This window comes from Ctenopharyngodon idella, chromosome 2, assembly GCF_019924925.1.
Source record: "Ctenopharyngodon idella isolate HZGC_01 chromosome 2, HZGC01, whole genome shotgun sequence".
Taxonomy (NCBI): domain Eukaryota; kingdom Metazoa; phylum Chordata; class Actinopteri; order Cypriniformes; family Xenocyprididae; genus Ctenopharyngodon; species Ctenopharyngodon idella.
This window is the reverse complement of record NC_067221.1, coordinates 2,772,240-2,793,515: the sequence shown is the minus strand read 5'-3', so window position 1 is coordinate 2,793,515 and position 21,276 is coordinate 2,772,240. Positions and strand designations below refer to the sequence as shown.

Genomic DNA, 21,276 nt, shown 5'->3' with positions numbered 1-21,276 from the left:
CCCAAAACTGAAACAAGAAAATGCAAGACACATCCAATAACATTACATGCACATTCAATGACTGAACGAGAACAATGGAAACACCAGGACAATTCGCACAGACCTAAAATACACACCTGGGAACAATCTGGATGAATCAACACAAAAAAGGACTACAAACATGGAACACAAGGAACAAGACTTCAACATAAAAGTCCTGTAACAGATCCAGGAGTGTTTTTCTTCCATGTTTATGATTAGAAAGTGAAAACAGCAGTATTTAGCAGTGTAAATAATATTAGATGCTATTTATCCCTAGTGCTAATAGTGCCAGATACTATATTGTCATGTCAGTGTATTGTAGTACATTATATCAACAGCATATACATTTTCTGTATATTTATTAAAATCATACATGTTTACTGCCTTATTGGAACCTACTTGTCCTTATTCCTAAAGTCCACTACACCCTACAGCCAATCCTAACCATACTGGACATGCTGATTATGATTATGAATGAATAAGCACTATTTTAAAAAACACAAACATATTAATTGTGTAATATGTAATGAGTTTCTTGAATGAAAAATGAATGCCAAAAGTGTTTTCAAACCTCATGTGGTTTTTCTATTGCAGTTCCGTCCTGATCCACATAGTTTCTTCAGTTTCTGAGTGATTTATTGGATGTTGAAATGAGCTGGAGGAGGAACAGAGCAGCATCTGTCGGTGTGGTGAGGTTTATGACTCAGTGCTGCAGTAAATCCCTTCACTGAGACGCTCTCCTGCGCTTCTGTCCTTGAGCCACACGCAGCCTGTGAGGAGGGTGCGATACTAGTGTACTGCTCAAACATGCCTTCTAAACTCAAAGATATATGAGCAAGATCACACTGTGCAATGCTGAACATTTCAAACACATAATATGATCATCATCTGTGTTTGTGCAGTCCAGAAAACAGCAAAAACACTGTTACAGCTGTACTTGTTTTATACATTTCTGAACAGATTTTATGAGATGCATTTATCTGTTTACCAATAAAATAAATGCCAAAGGCTACATATATAAATCCTGTTGTCCATAATTAAAGGATTAGTTCAGTTCAGAATTAAAATTTCCTGATAATTTACTCACCCCCATGTCATCCAAGATGTTTATGTCTTTCTTTCTTCAGTCGAAAAGAAATGAAGGAAAACATGTTTCCATATAGTGGACTTCACTGGGGTTCAACGGGTTGAAGGTCCAAATGTCAGTTTCAGTGAAGCTTCAAAGAGCTCTACACGATCCCAGACGAGGAATAAGAGTCTTATCTAGAGAAACCATCGGACATTTTCTAAAAAAAAAAAAAAAAAAATTATATACTTTTTAACCACAAATGCTCATCTTGCACTGCTCTGCGATATGCAACGCATTACGTAATCACGTTGGAAAGGTCACACGTGACGTAGGCGGAAGTACCGAGCAAGTGTTTAGAAAGCGAACGTGCAAAGACTAAGTCAAATGCCCTTTACAAAAAAAGGTAAAACAAGAATGTCAGACGATTTTGAAGTTGGAGAAGAAAGTGAGATGGACTTTTTCCATCTACGTCACGCGTGACCTTTCCAACATGATTACGTAATGCGTGCCGCATCGCAAAGCAGTGCAAGACGAGCATTTGTGTTTAAAATGTATATAATTTTTTATTTTGTTTTAGAAAATGGCTGATGGTTTCTCTAGATAAGACTCTTATTCCTCGTCTGGGATCATGTAGAGCTCTTTGAAGCTTCACTAAAACTGACATTTGGACCTTCAACCCGTTGAACCCCAGTGAAGTCCACTATATGGAGAAAAATCCTGGAATGTTTTCCTCAAAAACCTTCATTTCTTTTCGACTGAAGAAAGAAAGACATGAACATCTTGGATGACATGGGGGTGAGTAAATTATCAGGAAATTTTAGTGAAGTGAACTAATCCTTTAAAGTTGTTTTCAACTCTTCAACGTTGCATTTATTTAGCTGATTATTTATTTTGAACAAACACAGTTGAATGATCATCATCAGAGCCGCATCCTCAAGCACACTTCAAATGTCATTTTCAGGCAAATCCTCAGTGTGATTGAGTTCACATGAGAGCATGTGCATGTGCTTTCTGCTGCTTTATTTGACAGCAATGTTTGCTATCTGCTGCAAACAGTGACACACTAAAGAGCTTATTGTTGCTAAAAATAGCACGAGCTTTACTCCTCTAAATCATTTGTGCAGTTTCCTCTGAACAGCTGAGGATTAGTGATTCCCTCGAGTGCTTCGCTCACAGACAGGACTCAAACGCTCATCTGATGGGCTTGCTTTAATTCTGCACAAAAGCCCAAGGATCAGCTGACCAACTGTACGGACAGAGACAAGCGCTCAAATGCTGCGTAACGGCAGTCCTGATGATGATCAGGCGCTCAGCTGGATATTCAGAACAGCTGCGTTTAACCGCAGTCCAGCATTTTAAACAATCATTCACCCCAAAATGAAAGTCCCATCATTATTTGTTCATTCCAAACCCAAACGCTGCTTTGTTTTTCTGTGGGAAGCAAAATGAGAAGCTGCTCTTTTCCATGCAGCATCAGTTCAGTGACCGCGACTGCTGACCTCCAGAAAGGACAAAGAACAGCAAGGATCATAAAGGGATCACAGCACTAGTCTATACAATCTCTCACTGTATCTTTAGGGGTTCAACAGCTTGTCACTGGGGCAGAACCCTCAAAAGGACAAATCTGTACCTTATTTAACACTTAAAGGTTCATAGTAGTACCATAAGGGTACTGTCGAGGAACATAGGAACATAGTCGGGTGCGTATATCTATATATATATAGGTATATGCCTATATATATATATAGGTATACTAATTACTATATATATAGGCCTCCTCTCGTGTTGATTGGATAGATCATTTGAACGTGTTCCTCCTGAACTTTGTTAATAAAACAATTTTTCAGCTAGTGCTTTCAGCACTGCCTCGGTTGGTCTATAGTGAAAGGAAACAGAACTGTTTGTTTAATTTGTGACATCTCTTTTGCTACACTCTTAGAAAGGTTCTATATAGAACTCTATAGGGTTTGTGACTGAATTTGATAGAACACTTTATTCCAAAAAGGTTCTATATAAGGAGAAATGGCTTACATGATTTGTGCATACTTTCCTGTTTAATGGCTATTTAATTTTTTTTCTACTGTATGTTTATGAGCTGCTTAATTCGTCAAATTTGATTTCAATTAAAATTGAATAAAAAAATGTATTAAAATTATAAAATACTATAAAGATATCTATAAAATTTCCTATCCTAAAGGTTCTATAAGTGCCTGAAGGAACTCTTTAAGGTTCCATATAGAACCTTTATCATTGAGTTGTACAGTTCTTCATATTTGTATGATGTACCTGTGAATGTATACACAGATTCTCATGTGATTTATTGTGTATATGAGTGCTTTTTGATGTTGAGCTAATCAGACATGTCTATTAACAGCAGAAACAGGATCCAGCATCGTCTGAATGACCCCTGACCCCTGATTACATGCTGTGAAGCTCTTCAGCTCACGAGCGGATCGTGTGTGTGTGTGTGTGAGGGAGAGAGAAGCTGCGCTGTCTGTGTGAACAGAGAGACAGAGAGTTTTTGTAATTAGCAGGGATTTAATGGAGATTAACTCACTTCAATCTGACAAACAAGAGCAGAACCGCCACACACACACACAGACACAGACACCCACTCACACACTCACACACACACACACACACACACACACACACACACTCACATTCTCACACACAGACGCTATTAGTCATGAAAAAAGGGTTCTCAACTAACATTTTTCATCACAGTTTTCATTAACGAAATTAAGACTAGTGCCTGATGTGTTTTATAAGTAGTAGTCTATGGTAAAGATCTATAAATGAGATCAGATGTGCTCCAACCCTAATCAAACACACCTGAAGAAGCTGATCAAACTCTTGAAAATCACAGGCGGAAGATTTAAACTTTGCAGCGAGTAGGACTGAAGACCTCTGCTTTAACTAGTTCTTCACTGACATCATCCTGCACCAACTTCTAAGTCGCCATTCATGATAATAACTGATCATAAGAGCACATTCATGTTTCCACATCACACATGTACCAACTGCAGCGGGTCACGTGTGTCCAGTGGTCAATCTCCGTCTCAGTGAGACAGAAGAAGCTTTCAGCGCTCAGGAGGAACACAGTGTGGGATGTTCTAAAATATATCCCTCTTTCTTCTGTGGCACAGATACAGACGGGAGGAGGCGTGATACGGAGGCAGAGACACAGAAAAAGAGCGCGCATGTGTGAAATCAGCCAGCGCACAGAATCACTGAGAGACAGGCGGATTGATGTCTGCTATAAATAGAGGCACCTACATAAGCTCTACTTTCACAGCAAAGCCCGTTTGACAGACGTGTGCGGTGATCAGATCTGAGCCTAATATACAGCATCAGCAACAACAACACGAGGGCTCACTCTTCACCACAAAACATCATCTATGCATAAAGAAAACCAAACCACGGTGACATTATGTGTCCACAGTCATTAAAATCATCCCATCTATGGATGGACTATTATTATTTAAAACAGCATGTATTTAAATCACTATAAACAGCAGCTGATTCAAACAGACTGAGACTCAAACACGACGAAGAGATGTTAGTGAAGAGAAAAGCTCGATCTGAATGACATTTAAAAGAGTGATGAAATCACTATCATTTGTGATGTTTTCACATGAAAACACCTGTGTGATGAACAAAAGACACATGGGATACATGGACTTATTATTATATACTTGGTAACAATATGTTAAAATAATGATTAATTAGTGTATATTTACAGCATTAATTAACCTTTGTTACAGTAATATTAGTTAATAAAATGTTCATGTTCATGTTAGTTGACAGTGCAATTACTGCATGAACTAATGTTAACAGATACAGCTTTTGATCTTAAATATGTAGTAAATGTTGAGATTAATAAATGCTTTAGAAGTAGTAATGTTCATGGTTATGATTTAACTTTTTTTTAACTTTAGTTAGTGTGTAATGTTGCTGTTTGATCATAAACAACATCTGCAAAGTTACGACACTCAAAGTTCAATGTAAAGAGAGATATTTTCTTTTACAGAAATCGCTTTTTAAGGACTACAACAAATGGCTGGTAGGAACTACAACGAGCTTCTTCCTGGGTTGGTGACATCACTAACCCTAAAATTTACATAAACCCCGCCCCCGAGAACACACAACAAAGGAGGCCTTACTGGGCTGCTTTAGAGAAGAGGAAGAGTTGTTGTAGTAGAGTGTTGTTGACATGCCGTCATTTTACGCCGGACTGCTTCACAAACGAGGGTCAATTCAACGCTGGGTTTGCACAAAAGATTAACATGACGGCACATGCTAGTTGAATCAACTCCACAACAACTACATAAATTTATACACATAAATTTAAGCTGAACACCGTTACTGACAATCCTCATTTTGGCTGCGTGAGATTCTCCAGCTTTGTTGTTGTTGAGCGACTGAAGCGCGAGCTGTTAAAGCTCCGCCCTCTTCTGGAAAAGGGGCCGGGAGCAGCAGCTCATTTGCATTTAAAGGGACACACACAAAAACGGCGTGTTTTTGCTCACACTCACAAATTTACAAGCTATAATAAATGATCTGTGGGGTATTTTGAGCTGAAACTTCACACACACATTCTGAGGACTTATATTACATCTTGTGAAAGGGGCATTACAGGTCCTCTTTAAGAATTCTCTGATGAATAGAAAGTTCAAAAGAACAGCATTTATTTGAAATAGAATATTATGTAACATTATATAATGTCACTTTTTGTAAATTTAATGCTGAATAAAAGTATTAATTTCTATATAAAAAAAGAAGAAAATCTGACCCCTTACTTTTAAACGGTTGTGTGTCAATCTGACATCTTTATGTTGATGGAAACATCCAATATAGAAATGTAATGGTGTAAATTGCTGATGATCAGGATGAAAGCGGTGTTATATATTTTATGAATGTGGCGTATGAGTTTGCAGGAGGGGTCACAGATATAATCCACACACAGCCTGTGGAAAAATGCTTTTATTCACTGCCGTTTACTGATGAAACTACTGGAATGATATAAAGGAAAACACTGGACGAGTAAAGCACTTTATCCCACATTCATGCTATAAACATCGTGTCCTCTGATATAAGCTCAGACACGTCATGTTGCTTTATCCCACATGAGTCAAGCAGACAAACTGAAGAATCGCTCCAGACACAGCACTGCTCTCATAAGGCACATGGGAAACTTTCAACAGCACAAACATACATTCATGTATGGTTACTTTGGCCCATTTCCAGTTTATATAAAACAGTTCATGTATCAAAAGCAGATAAATGAATCTGACATTATTCTATTTCCGCTCAAACTCGACAGCACGTTCAGCTCCAGCTGATCCGGTGAGCATCCGATGAGCGTCAGATGAGCTCAGACTCGTGTCGCGCCAGTGCGACAGGAAGCGTCTCTGCACAGCGGCCCGGGAAGTGAAACCTGCAACCAGATCGGTCAGATGGAAGTCAACTGTTTGGTTACCGAGATTCTTCAAAATATCTTCTTTTGTGTTCAGCAGAAGAAAGAAACTCATACAGGTTTGGAACAACTTGATGGTTGGTGAAGTAAGTGATGACAGAATTTTCATTTTTGGGTGAACTGTCCCTTTAAGTACATCTTTATATGTAATTTCATAATTCTATTGTCTCTGAAATATGGTTAAAGTTACTGCTGAATGTACTGACAAGCGTTTATGGTAAATTAAATATAATTTAATGTCAATTCTATTGAAGCTTTTATGCCATGTATTTGAATTGTACTAAATGGCAACTTCATCATTAGAAAATATATCAATTTTAAATGTAATATCAACACACTACAGTTGAAATTATAATAAAGAACTTTACATCTGTTTTTAAATCTTTTGTCATGCTTTAAAGAAGTTATTTTGATGTGTTGACTAACGAACTAAAGCAATGTTTTACTTAAGATTTACTACAAGTGCACATTCACTACAGTTAAACGCACTATTTTTCACACAGTTCATGTCTCTCGTATCATGTCCATGTTTTATTGGTTTAGTAAGCATTCATGTAATAAGCAGCTGAGGTTCCTGATCGCTGTCCATTATCCCTTGTGAAATTACTGTTTAGAAACAACATGTTTTCTCTGTTCAAGTGTAAACTGTGGGATATCTCGTCCTGTTCATGAACTCACCTGAAGCGTGGTGTATTTGGTGTCACCTTAGTGTTGAATTCGGCCACTGGAATGCCACGGGACGCCACCTGCGCGCCAAACAAGGCTGCCGGATACACGACAGAGGACGTGCCGACCTGAGAGACAGACAGGAACACAGAGCTGACGGGACTTCAGACTCTACAAACCGCGTTCAGCTCGCTCAGCAGAAGTGCTCAGAAGTGACTGATATTTGATCTGAAACTGACCACCAGACAGAGGTCACACGTGTCCAGCTCCTTCTCCACTTTAGTGAGGATGTGCGAGTCCAGAGTCTCTCCGAACCAGATGACGTGAGGCCGCAGCAGACCGTCACAGCCCTTCTCGTCACACCTGCAGCAGAAACACCTCACATGAGCTGCTGGAACTGACCGTGACCTCAGAATAATCTCTGTGATAGTGATGCGGAAAATATGAAAAACTGCAGTGTAAAACTGAAGTCTGTCTCAGTTTGCTCTGCTACACAAACTCGCGTGACGCTTGTCTGCATCTCACTTTGTGAGCACATATATTTCATCTCAGAGCTGCTCTGAGAGTCTCTTTAGCAGCATTTCACCATTTTATCTTAGAAAGATACACACACACTCACAGCTCTTCACCACAACCTGCCAAAATAAAAGTTCAGAAAACTATCCTGCCAAAATAAAATTCGGTTTAACTTGAAGAAATTATGACAGGAATATATTACTATTGTACAGTAAAATGTACCTCTCAAAGTAATAATAATAATACAAAAATTATTAAAGCATGAAGTAGTAATTATGTTTTAATTTTAACAGTAAACCTCTATTTTTACTCGATTACATTTTTAAAAATTAATTGAATTGTTAATGTTTTATGCCTTTATTCGATTACCCCCATTTTTGATAATTAATTTGTATTAAATCATAAATCCCCAAAAATGTAAACACATAATGCAGATTTTTTTATTACGATTTAATTAATCTATTAAAATAGAACCAGAAAAACACTGAAAAAACTAAATTTGGGAAAAACAAAATTAAATTTGAGAAAAAATAAAATGTATTTCATAGGGCCCTAAAAGTGCAATTTTTGTTATACAATTTAACAATTTATTAAAAGTGGAAGATTCATGATTTCCATTAATTAGAGAGACATTTTCAGTAAAAATGATAGAAAACTTGAAATGGAAAACATAAAACAGAATTAGGGAAAAAATGAAACAGATTTCATAGAGCCCTAATAATTTAATTTTTGTTAAACTTTTATTAAATTGTTGTTAAATTGTATAAGATTCATGATTTCCATTAAAGTTCAGTAAAGAAAGGCATGTCTAATTAATATAACCATTCAAACGGAGACAAAAATAAAAGAGATTGTGGGTAAAAATCAGAAGTATTTGATAGGCCCGTGTGTTGGTGGGATACCTGGGCAGATCTTTGACAGGTATGAGCGCGTCAGGGACATCAGGGTCAGGTGACCTGAGAGAAAATGAAGAGTGACAGTTGACCTCACATCACTGAATCATCATCACAGTCGTCTGGATCTGCATTATTAACGGAGCTGCTCATTGTGTTGATTCACATGGGTCTGCTGGGTGAGTGAATGATGACAGGACTTTGATGATCGTGACCTACCCTTTGCCCTCCAGTGATGGACATATGGGGCTCTTGTAATTGACCTCCACATCTCCACAGCTCACACATCTGGTGTGAAACTGGTTACCTACAGACAGAAACCACAAATCTGTCTTTCAAGAGATTCGTTCAAAAACACTGATTCATCCAGTAATGAAACAAGTGAAGTATTTATGAGTGAGTCATTGAATCATTCATTCAAGAAATCTGTTCAAAAACACTGATTCAAACAAGTGAAGTCTTTGGCCTTGTCCCAAATGGCACCCTAAACACTCACGGCCGTCCTACGATTCCTGACATAACGTCACTTTGACTGTCGGGAAGAAGTGTGCCGCGGAGCTCGCACCAGTGCGGGCTCAGCAAAAGTGCGCATCGAGGGCGCATATTGGCCGCAAAGGGGGCGCTCGCGAACACCCTTCTGAAGGCTAAAATTGACAAATGGGACACCCTACGGTCTCGTGGACTTAACGGACACGCACACGCGGCAGCCATTGTAAGTCCACAAGACCGAAAGTGCATAGAAGTGTGCCATTTGGGACAGGGCCTTTATGAGCGAGTCACTGAATCATTCATTGAAGAGATTCGTTCAAAACACTGATTCATCCAGAAATGAAACAAGTGAAGTCTTTAGGCTTGTTCGAGATGCATCGGAGCTGTGCGGACCGATTGGACAGCATACGACTCTTTAAGCGGTGAATCACTCTTGTGGTACTTTGATGTCATACGCTGATCGGTCTGCGCCGTGTCGATGCATCTCGAACAAGCCTATTATGAGTGAGTCATTGAATCATTCATTCAAGAGATTTGTTCAAAAATGCTGATTTATACAGTAATGAAACAAGTGAAGTCATTGAATCATTCACTCAAAACGATTTTTTTTTTAATGAATTAAGTATTTTTAAATAGACTGCAGCAATTAACATTTTGTCAGGACCTCTAGTGAATTAAATGTTATTTTTGTTCAGAATCGTAAAAGAATCTCTATTTTAAACAAAAGAATCATGATTCTCAATTAATCCAGAATCGTGCAGCTCTGACTAGTTGTCAATAACATAATTAACAGCGCATCAGTGACGTGTCTCTCTTCAGTGTGTATGTGATGTAAGAAAACTTTAAGGGAAAGAGATACGAGCCTCGACTCATTCATGTTGCCAGATCTTGACAGAAAGACAGCATCAAGCCCATAATATCCCGAAATAGATGCTTCATGTTAAAAAAAAAATACTGCGACCTGCACCTGCCCACTTTAATAGAACTCCATAAACTTGATCGCTTAAACTCAAACAATAAACCCAGAAGGGCTTATAATAAGTGGACATGGCAACACTTCAGTGAATCAGCCTAAGCATGAACGAAACACGGCGCCTCTGTCGACAGAGATTTAGTTAAAATGGCAGAACATGACGGGTCTTTGTTCACTGCAATATTACTCTGGTCAAAAATAGCGGACACCAAATACACGTGGTATAGTTACCACGCTGTCAATCATAGCAGTTTCAGGAGTGAGTCGTGTTCCGTACACACAGAACTATAGTCTACCGGATTCACTCCCGTATTTAAATGCAGTTGTGCTGAGGTGCGTGTGGACTGACCGTGGACCTCCAGCACGCTCTTGGATCCGGCGCGCTGGTGCAGCTCGTCGATGTTCTGCGTGATCACCACCAGCGAGCGGCCCTGACGGCTGAGGCGCGCCTCGCACTCGGCGATGGCTCTGTGTGCGGCGCTGGGCTCGGCGTTCAGAGCCAGCTCTCGTCGGTAGTGGTAGAACTCCCACACCCTGCTGGGGTGACGCCAGAAACTCTCGGGCGTGGCCAGATCCTGCGGAGCACAGACACAGAGACAGTGTTCAACACTGGACCTGCAGGGACACTGGAGTAATGCTCTCAGGTCACATGTCTGGAGATTGTGCCACTGAAATGAGATCAAAGCTGCAGTGCAGAACTGCTTTACTTTACTGTTGTGCTCCGTTCATTTTGACCCGGAGAGGATCTGAAAATTCCTGAAAATGCTAGCTAATGTAATCCCATTGGGCTAAAACCTACTGAATTTGCTCACACAGGGTATAACGGCTTCCCAAAATTGTCTGATAATTTTTTTACTTTTTTTGGTCTTGTTACACTTGTGGTGTTCCGGGTCAAAAATTACCATTCTACAAAAAATTGTGTGTGTGAGAGTGTGTGAGTGAGAGTGTGTGTGTGAGTGAGCGTGTGTGTGTGTGTGTGACCTGTGTTTTCCAGGTCCTCCAGCGTCCTTCAGCTCCTCTGATAGTCGGTACGCCGCTCTCCGCGCTCACTCCTGCTCCAGTGATGATGGCGATGTGACGGGCCTTTGAGAAAACCTCTCGAAACTCAGCCATATCTACACACACACACACACACACACACTCTTAACTACACACTGACATATACACCTGCATCATAGCAAAAACATATTTTTACACGAAAGCACATCTTTTCACAGTCACAATTCTATGGTAAGTTTGTGAAAGTGGTTACCAGGGCGTTGCTAGGGTGAAACACCATGTGGAAAAGAGTCTTTCACATCAGTATCAGCACTAGTTCTAGTGACAGTGTATCTGAAGGGTTTTAAAAATCAAATTTAAGGCTTTTTCTTAAGGCCTGAACAAATAAAATTAAGACTGTACTGGGGGAGAGTAGTGTTAATGTGTAGGTCAATATAATATTAAACCATAAACGTGACGCACCTGACTTCGCCCGGGTGAGTTGATTGACAGCTGTCCATCTCCCGCAGTGAGCCGCTGCTGCCCTCAACATCAGCTGATTCACGATCATTTATTGATCTTTAGCCTGTCAAAGACAGACATATGTATATATCAATATGTTTTCAAAGTCAGATTATGTACGACTCTAACGTAACAAACTTTTTTAAAAGTTTTTATTGATGTAGCGAAGCATTCTAGCATTAAACACAACACTAAATCCATTATCAAACCAAATGCGGATATATTACACGACACAGTAAAAAGCACAAGCTGATCCACAAACAATAAATCAATCATGATCGCATTAACAACAAATTCAATCTAATCAATGATCGCACTGCCACAGCATTACACTGATAAACAACATCAGAAGAGCCTCATTTGAACGCTTCAGATCTTTGACAGCGAGCTGAAATGACCGACTGCTGCCCGTGATCCACATACAGACACATACATTCATCAGAAGAACTGATAATAACTTTAAAAATACCTTTATCGACGTTACAAGAGAAAAAGCGCTTTCCGGGCGTCCTACTACCGTAAACTACGTAAACATGTCGTAAAGTGTGTAAACGTGTCTCAAAGCGCGTCGGTTTCTATGGTGATGTTGTGGCGCGGGTGAAGCGGACTGCGCCCTCTAGAGGAAGATCACGAGACTGCAGAGTCAAACACTTGATTAAGCTCATTTCTGCTTTTGTAAATCATAATTATGACATAAAAGTCACATTCAGTCCACAACACTTGTTTCTAGGATCCCGGTCAATCATCTTTAACTGCAATAAGTAAACAATTAATGCTGTGAACAAATAATAATTGTATAGGATATATCGTTTTTATTATTACATTACTTCATAGCATTTATTCATTTTTTTAAATCAAATTATTTAAAATAAAATCAATTAGTTTATTATTTATTTAAATCAAATTTCATTTTAATCAGTTTTTAGTTAGTTACGTAGTTTAATCTTTCTGACATTTTTACATTTTATTTTTTAAATATTTTTTTTAAAGTTTTATTTATTTAGTTTTATCAAATGCATTTATGTAAATATAATTTTTTTTTTATTTAAATACAAATTTTATTTACTTAACCAATTTGTTTTAGCCTAATATAATTTATTTAAATAATTTTCTATAATTATTATTTTAATCAAATGTATGTAATTAATTAGTTAGTTTAATCTTATTTTTATTTTTACATTTTTTACACTGCTTTTCTCTAGACTTTTCCACGGACCCCTGGCGCTCCATTGTGGCCCCTGGGGGTCCCGGCTCCCTTTTCTTAATTTCATTTATTAAAATATCACTCAACTTCTAGGGCCGCCGAAGAGGCGCAGCGCGATCACGTGATATCTGTTGCTTTTCTCAGCGCTGGCCGGGATTGACCAATCACGCGGTTACGATCGCAGAATAACGATTTTTTTAAATAATAATTTCGTATATAGTAATGGAATTTATTTCTATTAGTGTGTCAGATACCAGTCCTCGAAATGAGCAGATTATCATATATTCCAACACTCTCAAATATTTCTCTAACAACACAAAACACGATGACGACTGCTGTGTGTGAGCTGAGCTCTCGCGCGCCCACTGGAGGAGCAGCGCGCGTCTCTCGAGAAGAAGCTGTCGGCTACAGCGGAGCCGTTCAACCGACACCAGCAGCTCTGTGTCCGTCCCAGTGCAGCAGTGGCCGCAGATGGAGGTCGATGGCGGCCTCTCTGGAGGATGATGCCGCGCGCAGAGCGCCGTTCCTCCGCCATGCCGGGAGATCCGTCAGCCTCCGCACAGGTAGAGACACAAAACAACAACAGCTGGCAACTTCTCACTGACACACGCGAGAACAGGCTCGTTATCGACACTGTGGTGATTGACTTAAGATGTGCAGAAATGATGCTCAGCAGCAGCATCTCGTGTTGCCATGGTGACCCGCCATTATTTTCAGCTGAGTCAGTACTAGAGCACGAGGCGAGCGCGAGCACTGTATGATACTGCATTAGACGATCTTGTGTGTCTTTGGCGTAATATTGCAGTGTGTTCCTGCAGGATCATCAGATGTGGACGTGAAGTGCTTGTGAAGTAGTGCAGGTGTCATGAGAGCTGATCTAGTGCACTTACAGTTCCACCCTGCGGATAATCTCACTCACCTGACACTGTTCTCTCATCAGACACACAGTGTGCTTACATTAATGATCAACACTATAACACCAACCTGAAGAACTGAAAGATGCGCCTAGAAACTGCAAGATTATGGTTTACTGTTTCCATCCCAGCAAACAAAAATACATTCTGCGAACGTTTTGCTAACGTTGCCTTTAACCTTCTCTTAGCATTCAAAACATGTAGTATTTTAAATGCTTTAAAAGCTTTTATTTTGGTTACACTAACATTATTGGGGGGAAAATCGCACACGTTATGGAAACATTCATTTTAAATGATCTCTGAATGTTCTGAAACAAGTCATAGCTAACATTTAAAAACTCAAGAATTCAGAAAAATAATAATAAGAGTGTAAATAATGTTTACTGTTTGCTAACGTTTTGAGAACATTATTAAAGACCCGACTATAGGGCCATTTGTAAGTTCTTGCTTAAACTGGAACGTAGTAACTAGCTAGTTTGTCCACTCCCAAAAATAATAAAATTCTGTCAACATTTACTGACCCTCAAGTTGTTCTAAACATACATGAGTATCTTTGACAATATTTTGAAGAATGTTGGTAATCAGACAGTTTCTGGTCTTCATTGACTTACATAGTATTTTTGTTTTTCATACTGTGGACCAGAAACTGGCTTACCAACATTCTTCAAAATATTTTTGAGTGAATTTTTGGGTGAACTGGCCCTTTAAGGCAGAAGGTAGCTAGTTTGTCGTAAACTTTACATAAAGTAATGATCTAACAGCAGCTTTCAAGTACGTGAGCAGAATATATTTATGCAGTAGTTATTATCCATTGATTCACTTTCCAGAAGAGGGCGGAGCATTAAAAGCTCACGCTTCAGTTGCTCAACAACAACAAAGCTGGAGAATCTCACGCAGCCAAAATGAGGATTGTGTTCAGCCTTACATTGTTCAAACCGGAGTCGGACACTGATGGAGAGACTCAGGAAGAAGTTACAACTTTTAGGACGTTTCTGAATGGTTAGTGGACAAATTTATGTAGTTGCTGTGGAGTTGATTCAACTCATCGACTAGCATGTGCCGTCATGTTAATCTTTTTTCGTTGAATTGACCCTCGTTTGTGAAGCAGTCCGGTGTAAAATGACGGCGTGGCAACAACACTCTACCACAACAACTCTTCCTCTTCTCTAAAGCAGCCCAACATGGCCTCACCCCCTTTGTTGTGTGTTCTCGGGGGCGGGGTTTATGTAAATTTTGGGGTTTGTGATGTCACTAACCCGGGAAGAAGCTCGTTGTAGTCCCTACCAGCCGTTTGTTGTAGTCCTTAAAGGATTAGTTCACTTTCAAATGAAAATTAGCCCAAGTTTTACTCACCCTCAAGCCATCCTAGGTGTATATGACTTTCTTCTTTCTGATGAACACAATCAGAGAAATATTAATAAATATCCTGATGCATCTGAGCTTTATAATGGCAGGAAGCATTACCAAACGAGTATGAGCTGAAGAAAGTGTCTCCATCCACATCCATCCATCATAAACGTACTCCATGCAGCTCCGGGGGGTTAATTATGTCCTTCTGAAGTGAAGCATGCATTTGTGTAAAAAAATATCAATATTTAACAAGTTATGAAGTAAAATATCTAGCTTCCGCCAGATCGGCTTCCATTTTCTATTTACGAAAAAATTGTAAACTGGTGTTGCATCAGTTACACTTTTTCCATAAGTTGAACAGGGAAGGTGTAGGACATAGCATAAGATTTTTGAACGGAAAGAGTTTTACACTTTCTTCGAAAGTAGAAAATGAAAGCCGATCTGGCGGAAGCTAGATATTTTACTTCATAACTTGTTAAATAGGGATATTTTTTTTACACAATCGCATCGCTTCACTTCAGAAGGCCTTTATTAACCCCCTGGTGCCGTGTGGAGCACGTTTATGTTGGATGGATGTGGATGAAAGCACTTTCTTCAGCTCATACTCGTTTGGTAACTCTTACTTCCATTATAAAGCTCGGATGCGTCAGGATATTTATTAATATTTCTCCAATTGTGTTCATCAGAAAGAAGAAAGTCATATACACTTAGGATGGCTTGAGGGTGAGTAAAGCTTGGGGTAATTTTCATTTGAAAGTGAAGAAATCCTTTAAATATGATTTCTGTAAAAGAAAATATTTCCCTTTGCATTGAACTTTGAGCGTCGTAACTTTGCAGATGTTGTTTATGCTCAAACAGCAACATTACACACTAACTAAAGTTAAAAAAGTGAAATCATAATCATGGACCCCTTTAAGGAACCATTCTGTTTGATCATTCTTCAAACATTATGGGAACGTTACTTTTCAGTGTTCTCTGAACGTCCCAAAACACATGAAAATTCAGAAAAACATGAGCTGTCTATTCTAAAATCACTCTTTTAAACAAAAGAATCATGATTCTTAATTTATCCAGAATCATACAGCTCTAATATATTATAAAAAGCGCTATACAAAATACAAGGGCTGGTTTTCATTCACAAGTTTGTCATTTGACACACTGTAGTGAATGAGGCAGTCCACTAGATGTCGCAAATGTGCTTCATTGTGTACTGAGTGTCACATGACTCTTCAGTGTTGGTACAGACATTAACGAATTGCCTGTTAATGTGGGTCACTTTCACATCCTTCATCACTAAGATACACAAACACATCAGGAAGCTCAGTGCGGCAGTTCAGTTGTTCTGCATCCTCCTCACCAGCGTTGAGTCTTTCGACCTGATAACTATTTGTCCCGACGTGCGTTTACAATAGCCAGAGAAATCTCGAACATTTAAGATGAGATGAGATGAATGTGCATGATGGATCAGGACAGTTCTGATGATTTTAATTATCCTCTCAAAACTCTGAACAAAAGAGGAGAAGAAGAAAGAAATGTGTTTAATAGAGCAGTTTGAGAACATTATTAAAGACCAGATAACTCTGAGGGTTTTATTAACGCTACAAGAAGAACATTTGTTCATAACTTCGAGAAAACGTTCCCCATTGGCTGGCTGCATGTAATGCGCGTGACCTGCAGTGAATCTCAGATCTGTACGGCTGGAAACGAGCTTCGGCACAGATTATAATGACATAACTCCCTCAGAGCCGCCGGCACACATGGCAGAAATTAATGAGAGGATTTCTCTATCGCCCCACTTTAATATCCAATTAAAGCGTGAAGCGTGTCTGTGCGCTGCTGGACAGTGTGTCCATAAAGCTGAGCGCTAGAGACGCCACGACATCCTCAGAAGATATACATGATGGAAGGCCTACACACACTTCAAACCATACACATTTATACATCAGTTACTTTAGTACATATCGTCACATTATGTTGGTGGATCATTAATTAGATCTTTGGAAGTTAACCCCAAATGGTGAAATTTCAAAAAACATTTCAAGACATCCATAATAAGTTTTTAATCGATGGAAAATGTTTCCGTAGAGACCAGTCTGTTGAAAAAGCCATGATTGCTAGTCACCAGCACAATACTGTGTCCTAACTAGACACGCCGCAACACACAATAAACTCTGTTTCTATTTCTGTGATGTCGTGGCTGGAATGAAAAAGTATGACAATGATAATCTCAGGTACCGATTATGTGCTTTATTTAATGTTAAAAAAGTCTAATGTGAGTTTGAATATCATTTATAGCCGTACTCCAAGCGACAATGGATAATTCACCTCAGATCCTCAAAATAAATTAAAGGAAACAAGAACATTCAAACTGTGAACAAACAAATGTATTCCATGACAAAGATTGTTTCACTCCGCCCAAGCTCTCTTCTGATTGGCTGTGATTTTGGATTGATTTTGTTGTGAGTGCAGTGCATTTGCAGAGAGACTCCGCCCACTCGCTCTTCTGATTGGCTGTGATTTTGGATCGATTTGGTTGTGAGTGCAGTGTGCTTGCAGAGAGACTCCGCCCATGCTCTCTTCTGATTGGCTGTGATTTTGGATTGATTTTGTTGTGAGTGCAGTGCATTTGCAGAGAGACTCCGCCCACATGCTCTTCTGATTGGCTGTGATTTTGGATTGATTTGGTTGCAAGTGCAGTGCGTTTGCAGAGAGGCTCCGCCCACTCGCTCTTCTGATTGGCTGTGATTTTGGATTGATTTGGTTGTGAGTGCAGTGTGCTTGCAGAGACTCCGCCCATGCTCTCTTCTGATTGGCTGTGATTTTGGATTGATTTGGTTGTGAGTGCAGTGTGCTTGCAGAGACTCTGCCCATGCTCTCTTCTGATTGGCTGTGATTTTGGATTGATTTGGTTGTGAGTGCAGTGTGCTTGCAGAGACTCCGCCCATGCTCTCTTCTGATTGGCTGTGATTTTGGATTGATTTGGTCACGTGTGCAGTGTGCTTGCAGAGAGACTCCACCCATGCTCTCTTCTGATTGGCTGTGATTTTGGATTGATTTGGTTGCGAGTGCAGTGTGCATGCAGAGAGACTCCGCCCACACTGTCTTCTGATTGGCTGTGATTTTGGATTGATTTGGTTGTGAGTGCAGTGTGCTTGCAGAGAGACTCCGCCCATGCTCTCTTCTGATTGGCTGTGATTTTGGATTGATTTGGTCACGTGTGCAGTGTGCTTGCAGAGAGACTCCGCCCATGCTCTCTTCTGATTGGCTGTGATTTTGGATTGATTTGGTCACGTGTGCGGTGTGCTCGCAGAAAGACTCCACCCACGCTCTCTTCTGATTGGCTGTGATTTTGGATTGATTTGGTTGCAAATGCAGTGTACTTATAGAGAGACTCCACCCACACGCTGTTCTAATTAACTGTGATTTAAGATTGATGTGGTTTGTTAGCATAGTGCGCTTGTAGAGAGACTCCGCCCACATGCTCTTCTGATTGGCTGTGATTTATGATTGATTTTGACGTGTCTTGTGTGGACAGACGAACTGCATGTCACTGGAATCGTATCGCAGCACATCTGGTTAGGACACAGTGTCATGCTGGTTTTTTCAGAAGTGCTGACATCACTGGACACGGCCACACGTCAGCAATGATCGCTATCTCTCATGTTGCCTTCATTGTAAATGAAAACAAATGACTTCTGGTGGCTTTGTTCCTGGAACACCCTAAAGAGAAAAGACATCTGCCTCATGCCTCACTCTCTTCCCAAGGTCATGTACTGCATCTCACTGATTCATCGAATACATCTAAAGGTCAGGACTGAAATCCAAAAGTACCCAAAGAATCATCTGTGCTGCTCGAGGCGAGACTCTTATTCATGAATGAATCTGTGCTGACCGAGAGCGGAGATGGCATTACGCAAGCATGACGTTACACTGGAGTACAGCTGAAGAGCTCAGAGCCACATGATTATCTCTGTTTGTGTGACTGCAGTGGAAACAAACACACATGTTAAAGGGATAGTTCACCCAAAAATGAAAATTCTGGCATCATTTTCTCATCCTCATGTCGTTCCAAACCTATAAGACTTTAAGTCTTGATGTTGTTTTTGTGCTCTACTAGAACAGGTTTTCATGCTTGAATGTTGATTATTTTCCTCATGTTCTCCATTGTTCAGCTCCTCTCTTCCCAGTCTGTCAGTAACGCTCTGTTTAGTTCCTGTCTCTATGAAGCCCCTCCTTCTGAAAAGCACAATGTGCTCCGATTGGTCAGCTAGAGCAGTGTGTTGTGATTGGTCATTTGGGAAATGTCCCGCCCTTTACCATAACTGCCAGTTTCAACACACTACTATCTAACTCAAGCAGGCCCCGCCCCTTTATTCTGCATATGAATTATTTAAATGAGGAATATTGTGAAGAAAACTCAAGGTGCTCAATGGAGGCGTTTCAGGGAGTTCAGAAACACTGACACTGATATAGAGAAGAACTCCTGCTGGAGGGACTTTGCAAAGCTTTCTCATATTGAAGCAGCAAAACAGTGAAATTTACTACTGTGTGGTAAAGTAAACCCTACAGCAGTGCAGTGACGCGCAGCTCTTCTGGACTCTCAGCGCTCTTTGATGTGGTTGAACTGAGGCCGGATGTATGAATGTCCTGATTGGAGCACATCACTCTTCCTCAGGCCTCCTTCATATCTCAGCAGCACTCAATCACTCAGAGTGCCTTATACAGCTTCAGTGTTACGCAATCCAGTTATCATCCCGAATACCACGAAATGAGATTAAGACAGAAACGAGGGGTCAGAGCTGATGTATTTCAGCAGCCTACGGATAGGAGAATTATCTAGCAGTTAACTAGAGATGAGTGTGTTCGTTATTCATGGTCTGCTGCACGTGTCTGCTGATGTAACTGTGTGTCTATCTACAAAGGCAGCACCACCTGAACTGAGACGCATCCTCATGAGTGAAGGATTTGAAACGCAACTCATACAGTTAGTGTTTCTCACGCACAGTGTTGTTTTTCCACTGAATTAGGCTACTTTTACACTGCAGTCCTCGGGTTGAAACTCATAATCATAGGAACCATAATCATTGTAAAATATATGGCATATGCTGATTTTAATCTCAATAAACAGACATTTAAATACTTTAATCGCATCTATTCCAATCTGACAGAAGTGCGCATGTGCTTGTGACAAATTCGCAGATTCGTAAACATAGCGGTAAAGAAGGCGTCGCATTTTTGTGCTGCTGAAGAAACTGAGTTCATGTTGATGACCATGATTGAAGGTGGAAATCATTTTAGGTACGTCCCAAAAAAATCCAATATGTCCGTAGAAATGTATTTTGCATGTGACATCGGTAAATTAACCCTTTCCCCGCCAGCGTTTTTTTTTTTAAAAGTTGCCATCCACCACCAGTGTTTTTTGATAATTTTCACCCAAGTTTCATGGACCCCAGAATGTTTTGTTGCATGAATATCTGAACATGCAGTATATCAGAAGAAAGAACTGAGCCTCAGCTTTTCATTGAAACATACAAAAAAAAACGTTTTATTCTAGCTTCATGCATTATTTTTATCAACACTTGAATGTGGGTAAGTTTCATAAAAAAGCAGCATTTTGAAGCAGCACTTTGAACCTCGTTTTTTCAAAGACTACAACATGCATAAGCAATGCTTTTATCACTTGTTTCTGCTCCTATTTTGCACATTTCGATCCAGAGATTCAGTACTCTTCCAGAAGATGCATAGTTTACTATTTACTATTTTGTTCCCTCGATTTGCTAAACTGAGCACGATTTACTGATTCGTTTCCTCGATTTACTAAATCGTGCACACTATTTACTATTTAGTTCCCTAGATTTGTTAAATCGTGCACACTATTTACTATTTAGTTCCCTAGATTTGTTAAATCGTGCACACTATTTACTATTTTGTTCCCTTGATTTGTTAAATCATGAGCACGATTCACTCATTCGTTCCCTCGATTTGATAATTGTGCGCACAATTTAGCCTACTATTTTTTTCCTGTATGTCATGTGCGGGTATCTGTATGAATGTGAATAATGATGGTAAAAATTACCACAAATCTTAGTGAATAATCAGTATAATGAAAATTACATGTAAAGGGCAGTGAAGAGGTTTGCTAATGTCTTGTAAACATCTTACTGCGATTAAGTCCTTCTAAGTGCACTTGTAGACATAGTCA

The 21,276-nt window shown here is 39.7% G+C and overlaps 3 protein-coding genes across 6 annotated transcripts in view; 1 reads left to right on the top strand and 2 right to left on the bottom strand.

Moving 5' to 3' along the window:
- The window catches only part of adcy1b (adenylate cyclase 1b), a 47,414-nt gene extending 46,112 nt beyond the window's left edge, over positions 1 to 1,302 (bottom strand). The window contains exon 1 of the mRNA XM_051874070.1: positions 593 to 1,302. The gene's annotated coding sequence lies outside the window, so the exon portion shown is untranslated. The remainder of the gene's footprint in view (positions 1 to 592) is intronic.
- Positions 1,303 to 6,060: 4,758 nt separating this feature from the next.
- On the bottom strand, positions 6,061 to 12,463 carry LOC127501895 (NAD-dependent protein deacylase sirtuin-5, mitochondrial). 2 transcript variants are annotated; one of them, XM_051874196.1, is made up of 9 exons: positions 12,076 to 12,463; positions 11,568 to 11,670; positions 11,088 to 11,221; positions 10,456 to 10,681; positions 8,864 to 8,951; positions 8,654 to 8,707; positions 7,475 to 7,598; positions 7,248 to 7,363; positions 6,061 to 6,530 (listed from the first exon to the last, which is right to left on the bottom strand). In XM_051874196.1, exons 2-9 carry the CDS (start codon positions 11,653 to 11,655, stop codon positions 6,458 to 6,460), a joined length of 903 nt encoding a protein of 300 aa, XP_051730156.1. In that variant the 5' UTR covers positions 11,656 to 11,670; positions 12,076 to 12,463; the 3' UTR covers positions 6,061 to 6,457. The 2 variants fall into 2 exon arrangements, with proteins under 2 accessions (XP_051730156.1, XP_051730166.1); XM_051874206.1 differs by lacking the exon at positions 12,076 to 12,463 and adding an exon at positions 11,938 to 12,051.
- Positions 12,464 to 12,737: 274 nt separating this feature from the next.
- The window catches only part of LOC127501868 (phosphatase and actin regulator 1), a 29,203-nt gene continuing 20,664 nt past the window's right edge, over positions 12,738 to 21,276 (top strand). The window contains exon 1 of one of the 3 annotated variants that reach the window (XM_051874131.1): positions 12,738 to 13,373. In XM_051874131.1, coding sequence (XP_051730091.1) covers positions 13,076 to 13,373 — 298 coding nt within the window. In that variant the 5' untranslated portion in view covers positions 12,738 to 13,075. The remainder of the gene's footprint in view (positions 13,374 to 21,276) is intronic. The other 2 variants (XM_051874122.1, XM_051874161.1) reach the window with 2 other exon arrangements.